We start from the raw sequence: 12,193 nt of genomic DNA, 5'->3' as shown, positions 1-12,193 counted from the left end.
CCTCGTATGAGTATAACTGTAGAAGGGACATAAACATAAGAGTATAAACTTGTTGGGAGCAGGGACAGCTGTATATGGTTCAATCTTCTCTGTATAGTGCCGTGGCATATCAGCTCCCTAAAACTCTAGAAAAAAAAAAAACAACCCACAAAAACTGTGCTTGATAGGCCAATAAGGAGCATACTTTCCCAAAGTGAATCATTATTTTAACCTTTTTTTAATGACAAAATGCAAATAAGCTTGCACATTCAGGGCTGTATGCTACATGTAAACAGGCAAGGACATTTACATTTTTTTCTCAAACATCCAACACTTAAAATTCTACCACAAATGAAGATTTAGAAGTAATGGAGGACAATTAACATTTTCCCCAATATTGAAAGAAAAAAAAAAAAACAACAACATTGAAAAAAGTGCAAAGCAGAAGTATTTACAAAGAAATGGACAAATTCATAAAAGGTTTCTTTCCGTCACACTTTCAGCTTCAAATGTCTCTTTAAAAAGTTGTAGTCGTAATCACAAACATGTTTATCTAAAATCCATTTGTGTAGAAGCTCTCAATCTTAAGACATTTCAGTTAACACAAGCAAAACATGAAACATATGAAATAAAAAGGAAATAAGACAATATGTAAAAAATATTCATTGCTTTTATGTATTTTATATATATCATTAATCTATGGAATGGTTTTGATGGAATAATTACACCCGTAGTGTAATTGAGATCACGTGTAAACTCAAACATCATTGTGCGTTACACACATTGGAAATAAGTGGCGTCATATGGTCACATTTAACACTTTGCAACCTATACCCTCAAAATAAATAGTTTGTTTTTGACACCCTATATAAAAATATACCTTTTTAATAAATAGTTTATATTTTTCAGTAAATAACTGTATAGTCCATCAGAAACTCTTAGTGGATTGCACAGACTATTATCATGGAAAGTTAGCCTACCTAATTTGGTTAGATGTGTTTGTTCTAAAACACTAAATGACAGAAAAAAATTTATAAGAGAACACAATAAAAAGTATCAGCCACAGTAAAAAAAATTTTGTGGCATCAAGAAATGGCAAATGTACAGTGGTAAAAAATATGAAATTAAATAAGAAATGCGCTGTAATTTAGAGTCTAAAATAGAAATGAGTTTAGCAAATATACGCATATTATGGGTATATTGGAAAATAAGCCTGTTGTAGATTAAAAAATTGTTTTAAACAGATCTGAAATATGGATTCTTAGAAAACGGATAAAAAGAGAAATGTGGAACAGTTGTGCCATGTAAAGGAAAACAAAACTGAATTTTATGTGGTTAAAATATTGAGAACATACATGTCTTTAATGTCAAGGAATGTTCATATTTTGCATAAAGGAAAGTTTTTATGTACAGCACATGCACCAGAGATTTTGGCAGGAAATACTGGGGAAAATAGCAGCACTGCCTTAATGATCAGAAGTCCTTGTAACAAGAGAAATATTACAATTCTGTAGGTGTTTTTCCGGGCTCTCTTATGTAGAAACCTTTCATTGTAGGCTTCTCTGATGTTCTTTGCGATACTGGCTGAAAGTTCAATACTTCTACTTTCTGTGTTTTTGTTCTGAACACTGACAACAATTTAACGAATTATAAAGATTTATCTAGAAGAGATTTATCACGCTTCCAGTGTACATTTTGCATTGTAAGCTGTTAGTGGATGGACTTGCACAGTGTAATGAGTGTTAACGTTCAAGGTCTCAAGAAGACAAATAGGGGCTTAGTTTGTATTCTTCAATCCTCACTGGAGAGAAGTAACCATTCTCCATGTATTTGTAGGAAGTTAGCTTTGGTAACTGAAACTCCAACTTCTGGAAAACAAGAATCAAAACATATCAAAAAATATTAACATTTTTGTCTTTATTGTTTCATAAAAATTAGTTCAAAGCAGGAGTTTTTGCTAGCAACTAGTGCAAGTCCTAATAAATATTAATATGACAATACAGAGCAAGCAGTTAAGATGAACATTGAATTTCACAGTGTTGCCTTCCTGAGCTGCACACATAAAGACTCACAAGAAAGCAGTTTCAAAGTCATTCAGAGGCTGATCCTTTCCTTTTCTACATTCACATACTCCCTAAAGCACTCACAAACTCACCAATGAAACAGACTTGCTTAAGCAACTAAAGGGTAGTTAGTCTTATTGGGCTTGCATTGTACTGATCTTGAACATCCCTAAAAGCAATCCTTTTACACATGCGATATATACTGACATTGGAAAAAATGCAGAATATGGAGAAGATTACACATCACCACCGGTAATCTATGATGCTCTGGTGGTCAGAGCCAGTTGGAAAAGGTTTAAAATGCAATTTATTCACGGTTAGTCAAAATAACCGTAAAGGGTATTTTTACACGATAGCTATATGGCAAAGAGGGACACAGTCAAGATTGGGTCCAATAAACTCTTGAATCAAGATCATCCTCAAACATTTTTCTGCTAAGGATAAAATGCTATGAAAATAGAATGTCTAAAGGATTTACAGACAGGACATTTGTTTTTTTTTAACAAAGAAACATGGGGCAGTTAGAACTCTGCTTTGACTTTTCATAGGAGACATAGGAGGCTGCCATTGCTTAAGTCCTTGTAGAAATGCAAGTTGTCTGGCTGTGTCTGGCTTCTATACATTTGGGTCACGAATTAGAACAACCATGCAGCTAACATAAGCCATAATTTCAGGTACCAGCCTTGGAGCTTGCACCTTGAAAAAATAGTAAGCAATGACTATACTGTACTGTAAATTAAGAAATCATCAACCACTGAAATACTTTTTTTTGCAGATCTGATCTCCCTCTGAGGCTAGTTATATTACAACATGATATAGCGCTGCTATTAACATCTGAACACACTTGAACTGGTCTTTTAGTTAGCAGCTCTGCCTAAATTAAAATGCTCTGTTTTCCTGTACCTTTAATGCACTTTTTTCTTTTGTATATGTTTAGGAGGAAGCTATTTAGCACTAGGTTTTCAGTATTTTTTTTAATGTTCAAAAATAAATGACCTCCCCAAAAATGTGGCCCTTATAGTATTAAGGAATTGGCGCCTTATATTTGTTAAAAGAATCTGGGTGCAGAAAGAGCTGGAGTTCCGATCCAACCTGGAGTCTGTGACATAAAAGCTTCCCAATGGCATAGGTGACCGGGCATGTTCTATTAAAAGGAATGCTACTTTTACAATCTAGATTCAAGGCATGTTAAAAAAAATTCTGTTAAGTTTGTGGCTTAACTTTTGCTATACACATACACACAACATCAAGGTTTTTACAAGAAACAAAACCAAACACAAAGATAAAAAAATATTTGCCAAGACAACGTTTAAAGCTGGAGATGGAGAGGACTTCTTGGCATTCACTGCACATGCCTCAGTACGCAACAGTGCTTAGTGAAGCGCTTTCTTCATGTTTGCTGTGGCCAGTGGCAGCTACTGCAGGCACATTGATGTTCCTGGCATTCCCACTGAATGAATGTTTGAAAGCCAAGTAGAGCATAATCCAAAGTTATGCGGCTGCATTTCTGCATGGAAGCCCATGTCAATTCGGCCTAAATCCAAAACTCTGTCACATACAAGACGTAATACTTCAGGGGCTGCTGTGTATGTGGGCAGGATTTGATTCCGACTCGCATTTTATGCATTTATTTTTCTATACAAGCGAACCATTCCCGACACATTGCAAATGCCCCAAAAAATAAATCTAAAATGCAAGGCACCATTCTCCCTGGAAAACTTCCCAAGTCTGTCATGCTTTTAACTCTTATGGCAATCTACACTAACCCCAGGACTCTATATATCTATCAGGAATTGTAGAGCTTTGAAAGTTCTCTGTGTATCCCAAAACATTTCATCTTAGATGCCTGTATGTTTGACATGTATCTATACAATAGTAGAATTCAACTCTCAAACTTTTCTTCAGTAATGAATTCAGATTAAACAAATACACGTTGCCCAGCAAAGCATTTTGCCTAAGCACCAACAGTCATCATGTTTCCAAACAGCTCCACCTCTCTCAGCTCCAATTCCCTGAACTTCCGGTACAGTACAAAATTACAAGGGATAAACTAGTCTGCAGCAACTGTCCATCTTCTAGCTTGGAGTAGGGAGGATAAAGGAAGGGATGTGGCTTGCCTTTGTGTGTCTGTGCTTACTTATGGCGTTTCCATAGGACCCTGCAAGGGAAAGGAGCAACCCTAAAAGAGAATATAAAGGCCAGTGCTCAGGGGACCAGCTGATTCTGCAGGATAAATATCAAGGAACAACATCCAATGTAAGCTATTTAATGAGCATTTAAAATAGTTTAGAAACCTTTTTACTTTAATATCAGTTTAAGGCTTGATTTACACTAAATGCGTTGGTGCCGTGCTGGCCGTTTTATCCATTGCAACCCTAATGCAAGACGAGGCAAGTTACCTTGTCATGGACAGCCACAGTTCACAGTTGGTGTGCACTGGGGAAAAAAAAAAAAAGTACTGCACGCAGTATTCTTTTTCTGGAGCAGTGGGTCATGATGCTGTACAACCGCATCGCACCACACTGTGCCCATAGAACTTAAAGGGAACTATGGGTAAGTGCTTTTCTCCATAGTCTTCTTTAGGGTCACGGCAGGACATATATTAACCTCCTCCTGTGACCCCAAAGCTCAGTATAATCGGGGGCTGAGAGCACCGCAGTCGGGACAGATCCCTACAATACTGTTGTGATCCACTCAACTGCGTGAGTGACAGCTGGCTCTGCCCATCTAGAGGCAGAGCCAGCTGTGCCCGCCACCTCCTCCTTTAGAAACACCTCTCTGAATCTGATTATTTTGACATGCGGTTTCACTGAAGGCAATCTGTGATTTGATATTTGTTTTCCATTATAGGCTCAGTTTGTAACAGGCTTATTTTAGAGTAAATGCAAATTTATATTTGAAACTTTTTAAAAAAAACTTTTGGATAGAGCGGGGGAAGATTTGAACTTCTGTCAAGGTTTTTTAGGGCTGTCTGTGATCACGCTAGGTAGATTCATCCTCTATATTTGTTCTGGTGACAGAAAGCGGTCGGAAAATTTACAGCTGTTCACAAAACAAGTTTGGGACATGTGTTCCTGTGACAACTGTCCAAGAGGGGAAATACCCTTCAATTTATACAGCTTTCCTCTTCTTTACTGTTGTTTTTCTGGGATAGACAGCAAAAATAAAAAGATGGGTTTTAATCTTTTACTACTCTATCCAAAACTAAAACAAAAAGTTAAGTCCATACAAGTCATGTAAAACACCACATAATGGAAGAGCTGGCTATTAAGCTTTTCATTTTTCGTTTCTTACAGATGGCAACCTGATGGTATGGAGCTAACTTTCAGCAACACATTTCTGTATATAACAAAAATATTTAAACAGCTTCTATCGCAGGCTGACTGGGTCCTCGTTGTTGTCCCTGCAGAGTTTGATGCAATTCTCAATCGAATAGTTTGCGTAGTGGAATAGTGTGTCGGGTGCTTATAGTTCACCCTCTTTGGGTCTGTCCTCATAGAACTGTATAACTAGCAGATTAGGGTGAATGCTTTTTATAACCTTCAGTGCTGATGTCCAGTGGTTGAATTGTTACTTTCAGAATCTCTGCCCCCAGGACCAGCACGTCTTAAGTGGCTTTGTCATCTGACCCTTGCAAGTGTTACACTAAGGCTAGCCACGGGGCATCAGAAGACAGCTTCCCTCTAAGATAATGGGAAGCATGAATCTAGCCTTGCTCACATACCCGTCCAAAAATGGGGAGCTCTGATCTGCTGAAAGTAACCAATTTTAGTGGTTACAGGATCTGGTCCCCCCATAATATGGTTTGAGGGTGGTGCAGCAAAGGGAAGGGCTAGTGGTAAGGTATGGGATGCAGCAAGCAGTTTAACACAGGAGCTGGTCATTATCCGCATATCATATTGCACATGTTCTCTGGTTTCTGGGGATGTTCTGCATGAAATTGAAGTTGAGGTGCCTAACAAGTGTTTTTTTTTTTTTTCATGACCTAAATTTGTCCACAGATGTATAAAACAATAGATATCTGCATCCGAAGGTTTGAACGGTGACTAAGAGTTGCTAGCTTTCCCACCTAATCAATTGTTTTAAAATGTGCAATCATATTTCAGAGCCAATTCAACACAAGCAACAGATAGGGACGGGGGCAAAACTGTGTTGTAGGTCAGGTCATTCAGTAAGGATGCCCCCAAGTTCTCCTTCATGCAAAAATAATGGTACTTTACTACCAAACAACCACAAACATTTACAACAAAAGAAGCATGAACACAGATGCCCACATTGGTCAATGGGTCTTTTCACACCTTTAGTGTTAGAGTTCTTTATCCCCAAACTCCTGCACGCAGCAGTTTGGGTATTGTTTAGATGGGTGCATGGCTTCTCACATTGAAATTGCATTTCTAACATCATGGTTACGTTCGAACTTGCAAAGCAGAAATCGGAAAAAGCTCTTTATGCAGGCATTTACCATGTTTAAAAGGATTCCTCCATAGACCGGCCAGGTGTCGCATCCTTGTACTCAAGTAGAGTTGAAATCTAGCAAACCGCTATTAAGATACACCGCAGAAAAGCACAAACAGCTAAAGCACCACTAAAGAATGTACTCCACCTACCAGCAAGATTAGGGAGTTAATGTCCACTGCTATAATAGTTCTGTCTGGTTAAATGAAAAAAAATCTACAGTCAATGAAAGCCTGGAAGTTTCTCACCAGTCCTGTAGTTTGCTAAAACTCAATGGCTGTGCTTAGCAAATAATTTCTCAACCAAAAAAACAAGACTGTACTGGTAGATGGAGTTTTTGTTTTAATTATATTTGTTTACATAACTGGTATTTATCTCAAACTGGGTACAGAAAGCAGTCAACAATAAGTACCACGCACCAAACTTATTACTGCAGTCAAGCATTTTATGCTTTAATTTAGTGTGAGGAAAAAGCTGGAAAATCCAGAGATCACCATTCATTTGAATGTGTCCCTCAGAAACTATTTCTGATGGATCAGGCTGTACTTCTGCTTCTAATACAAAGTTCTCATCATATTAGTTTAGTGTTATAGCTAATAAATGCAATATAATTTGATCATTTGTTTGGGATTGTCTGAAAGAATTGACACTCATTGAAGAAATGCTGCTCAATGGGTATTTTAGGTGACCAACACCAGGACATAGTTGATATTGGCATCTATGAAGGGGTACAGGTTAAAGTATATGAATAGCCAAAACCTTTTTTTTTTAGTTTTGGATATAAGCAGGTTAAAGTTAAAACCCCTGCCAGTCTATTCTTTTTGCTGTCTTTGTATAAGTGAGGACATTTTCCTTCACTTCCGCTGCCAGAGACACAACAGAAAGTTAGATTGAAGTGAGGGGAATTCTCCTCTAAGACAGCCTTCTGGAGGAAAAAGATGTCCCCATGGAAGATTTTCCCTTACTTCTTTTCTAGGGACAACTGGAACATTTTTGGATTACTCGAACCTTCTTTGTTGACAATGGTCCCTAGTACAAATAGAAGTGTAAGTCTCGAGTTCTGTGAATGAAGGGGGAGACTGTCATTCAATTGATTTCTCCTCCATTCAAAGAAGTTGATGCATTGTGGGATCATAATAATAGGAGCCCTGTGAATGGTAGCGAGAAGGGGACGGCGAATGGAGAGGTGGAGGAGGAGCACAGCGCAGACAATAATCAGACAAAAGGAAAGGGCTATGACGTGGCAGGAAGGAGAGGCAGTGCTAGGGAACTGACTTTCCAGGAGTAGTCAAATTTTTAGCAAGTTTAAAGGCACATTGCAAGTGAATAAAGAAATAATCGATGGAAATGCTGCAATTAGTCAATTTAAATGCTTGATTTTTCCTGCAACTTTGTAAAAGTTGGTGACAGGGTCTCTAAAAACACTATACAGGGAGGCATGAAAATGAGGTATAGGGTTTATATTAACTTTAACTCAATATACTACATACTACATATTGAGTTAAAGTTAATGTAAACCCTATACCTCATTTTCATGCCTCCCTGTATAGTGTTTTTAGAGACCCTGTCATCAACTTTTACAAAATTGCAGGAAAAATCAAGCATTTAAATTGACTAATTGCAGAGCAGCTCCGTTTCAGGAGCAAAGTGTGTAAATACCAATTTTGTAAACATCGATACTAGAACCGCTTATTAGGGCAGAGATGCTTAGTCATTGGATAGCTTCAACCCACCCCCAAAATCAAACATTAATCAACAACAGATTAGATTTGATTGGCTTAATTATGTAACTTGGATCATGACTCGGTACCTCTTATAATACATTAGACTCATCTGAGAATGTTCTTAAAAGGAGAGGCCTGACAGTTGAACGGGTAGACTCTGAAACACCTGTTCTGGTGCTCATTTTCCTCTAGAACAGTGATACAAACAAACACAAAATTGATCGTGAACATGCTGAATTGTAACCCCTTCTCTAATAAAGAGGTTCTCCAGTTGGGCTGACCTCCTTCTGAAACATGTTAGTTGTCTGGCTTTCAGAGGTTCTGAATTTATGTGGTGCATACTTTTTCCTGGGCAATTTAAGGAAGTAGTGAAGCAGAGAATGAGCCCAACAGCCATGTAATTAGTATTTTCAGAAAGAGGTCAGCAATTGAAAGCTATGTACGTTTCTGAATAGCTATTCTTCAACCATTTTTACAAGGAAAGGTAAGGCTCCACATAAAAACACAGTACTGCCCACAAATCTGCTATAATGAGGATAATGCGGCATCTTAATATCAGTCGGGATGCTCCTGGTCAACCAACAAGTGAGATAGACTCTAAATTACAACTAAACAAACATTTAAGAACAAGGACAATTCTTCTACTGTATAAGTATATCCAATTTTAATAAAATTACTACAAATTAATACACTGAACTACACTGTAAGCGCACCCAGTTTACACTGGATACTGGTCTGCCTCTTGCGGTGTCTTTCAGTCCCAAAATACTGTATTATCATGCCTACCTTTACGTCCTTCAACCCTAAATGTTGACCTCCCTCCTGCTGCATCCTCCAGAATGAACATATAGTACAATATTCTCCTCAATGAGTGGAGCAGCATTATAGCTAAAAGGCAAGGTGCGGTTGGTTGGGGCAGCATTGTAATATATGTGGAGGTTGCCTTCATCCTATATTTACATTCTGCAATTTACACATAAAATAAATACATAATACAAAATGACAAATACCAACTCTTAGGCCTTGTTCACACCAAGCGCGTTTCAGGAGCAGAGCAGTTACAGACCGGATCAAAACTGTGTCCAATGTATTCCAATGGTATATTGGGCTCTGGTTCACACCGTGGCGTTCAATTCCAGAGCATGTTAAAAAAACTGCAGCAAGCCCTATTTTACCTGCTCTGGAACGCATCAAAAACGCATGCAAACGCCCCTGAACGCACTAAAAGCCCATTCTAAGCGAAAGAAAAATAAAAAAATTTAGAACCAAAAACGGCTCGGAACGCATCAAAAACGCGGCACAGCCCACTGCACTGCGTGTGCAGAAACTCATGCAGATCTGGTCCGCATTTGGTGCGAACAAGCCCTTATACATGTAAACAAAATCTTAATAAACATGGAATGGACAGGGAAAGCAAGTTCACCTTAATCACTCCAAGGAAAACTGTGATTGCTTGAAGTCTGAGAGAGCATAAAAATAGTAGATGTTCCTGAAGAGGGCAAGTGTTTTGTTGCCTGCTCCGAGGCAGCACAGGAATACAGGGAAAGCAGTAGGATCAGTAAGGGAAGACAAGATAGAGGATTAGAGATAGACACAGAAGGAATAAATAAGGGAATCAGATGAAAAACACAGAGTAGTTCTCCATGGGCCCATTCCAGGAACCAAATGACCTCACAAAGTGATTTATTCAACGGTCTTAAATAGAAAATGCAACAGAACATTGTTGACCGGCCAGCTGTCACAGCGCTCCCTCCCCCTGCCTGCAGCATTGGAATCTTCTTTGGTGCCCTCACCTCTATACACTGTTTATAGACGTGATGATTTATGGGAACTTGGACCGCTGCAGAGGAGGGGGAGAGACGGTGGAAGGACCAGTCTAAGAAGCTGGCTCCGAGCTTTGGGTGAGTCTAACTTACACAAGTGAGCACTTAACCCTTGCAGCACGGGGGTAGCACCACTGCAAGGGTTAATAACATTTCCTGGAGTTCTTTAAATGGAAAAAAAATATCTGTCATTTTGTGGGATTACTTTTATTGTAATGCCAGCTAACATCATGCAATAGGCTGCATAGAAAAGTTACATAAATATCAAATACCCAAATTTCTGTATAACATAAAGATGATGTACAGTATTGTGCACATAGATTTGTGAATGATAATAGTGGCTCTTTAATAAGATAAATAAAATGTAATTTCTCTGTTTTGGGGCATAAGGGTTCTTTAAAACTACTTCAAAACTAACAAGTAGAGACTGTAAGCAGATATGGCTAGCCTGGAATGAGTCAGACATCTAACAAGTAGGGTTGGTTTTAAGCCTAGGTTGCATATACTGTAGGTCGCAGCCTTGGGCATTACTTTCCTTCCCATGCCGTATCACGATGATTAGAATCCTTACTACCTCAAGGAACCAAAAAAAAGCAGAGAAGCATCTTCACTAATGCTGTCCTCACATTTTATGCTCTTGGGCCTTTCAAAATTTTCTCAATGAGGCCTGCCAACCACCAGTGGCAGCATACAGTGTCTCTGGGTTGTTGTTTAGTGAGCGTGGTTATGTGCAGGCTATGGCTGCCCAATGACTTCTGCATAGGTGTCTTTTTGCAAAGAACATGACCACAATTCAAAAGCTTTAATAAACCCTCCAAAATGCCCACATGTTTACAGTTAATAAGAAATTATTATTATACATGATTTCTATAGTGCCAACAGTTTGCACAGCATTTTACAATATAAGGATGACATTACATTTACAATACAAACCAAAACAAGATGGTAAGGAGGGCCCAGCTCATGAGAGCTTACCATCTATAAGGCCCTATCTTCTTGATATTTATCCCTTCTGGCTAGTAGCTCAGGACTTGAAATTTTGAGCCCTGCCTTACTGTATGCATTTTGGGGGGTTTAATTCAGCTTCTGCATTGTGGCGATTTATTTATATTAATAACTTTTATTTGTGGTGTATACATAAAATATTAAGCTAGAAAAAAAAATCCATTCAAGAATATGCTTTCTGGTGTCAGCACAGTACTGATTGTGTGTCTTGGACCATGTTCCTGGTCATGTTAGTACTGTACTTATTGTGTCTCTGGGAAAATGTTCCCGGTTTTGTCACCAAGGTACTGATTGCGTCTCTACAGATGTTGCTGCTGGTGTATGTACAGTTTTTATGTTGTCTCTACGGACACATTGTCCACAGCAGGAAAGGTGAGTATTTACTTTGCAGGGTATTCATTTTGGTTATTTTCTAATTTATGATAGAGTCGCTTTAAGACTAAGGGCACCATAACGAGAACTGAACTTATAAGATAATCAGATTAAGTTTTTAAATAAAATTTTAAACATTTCATAAGTACACATGCAAAATTATAATTTGCTGAATATTCAGACTGTTCCCAAGCGCAGTTTTTACTTGTTTTCTTTAAGTAATGTAATGCAGCTAGCTTATACACATCAAAAGCAGTTGAGTGACAAATGAAAGCTATACAGTATACTAATATATCATGCACTCCACCAGAATTATTCATACTTTAACAGGAATAAATAAATGAGTCATAAATATGAGTTTAAAATGATATCATCCCAGATGCTATCCAAACTGGAAAGATGCAAGACAAATACAAACATTGACTTAAAGATACCGTAGCTATAATACAATGGAATGTAAAAAAAAATAATATGCTTTCCTAAAATCTTGAGTCCACAAAACAAATGTATATAGCCTTACCTTGTTGCTTGCAGTCCTAATATTTTTCAAAATTATCAGCAAGATTTCTGGATACAAGCTGACAAAAATCAAAAGAATTATAGCAAGCCAAACTGACACCGATGTCATCATGTTGGAAAATATAAAGTACATTCGTTGCTGCTTGAGGAAAGGCCTAAAAGATGAAGAAAAAAAAATATGGATGAAAAGTGTCTCTCAAAAATAAAAACTTAATTGTATGTGTTATAAAAAAAAAAAAAAAAAAAAAAAAAA

At 37.9% G+C, this 12,193-nt stretch overlaps 1 protein-coding gene across 2 annotated transcripts in view; it reads right to left on the bottom strand.

The window, feature by feature from the left end:
* Positions 1–1,314: 1,314 nt before the first annotated feature.
* ATP11C (ATPase phospholipid transporting 11C) overlaps positions 1,315–12,193 on the bottom strand; it is a 134,500-nt gene continuing 123,621 nt past the window's right edge. The window contains exons 28-30 of one of the 2 annotated variants that reach the window (XM_018564154.1): positions 11,942–12,095; positions 8,308–8,409; positions 1,761–1,847 (exon numbers count right to left, since the gene is read on the bottom strand). In XM_018564154.1, coding sequence (XP_018419656.1) covers positions 8,311–8,409; positions 11,942–12,095 — 253 coding nt within the window. In that variant the 3' untranslated portion in view covers positions 1,761–1,847; positions 8,308–8,310. Of the gene's footprint in view, positions 1,848–8,307; positions 8,410–11,941; positions 12,096–12,193 lie in introns of both variants that reach the window. The other variant, XM_018564153.1, reaches the window with a different exon arrangement.

This window comes from Nanorana parkeri, unplaced genomic scaffold (assembly GCF_000935625.1).
Source record: "Nanorana parkeri isolate BGI_ZX_2015 unplaced genomic scaffold, ASM93562v1 scaffold730, whole genome shotgun sequence".
Taxonomy (NCBI): domain Eukaryota; kingdom Metazoa; phylum Chordata; class Amphibia; order Anura; family Dicroglossidae; genus Nanorana; species Nanorana parkeri.
The sequence above is the reverse complement of the archived record's forward strand: the minus strand, read 5'-3'. Positions and strand labels throughout refer to the sequence as shown.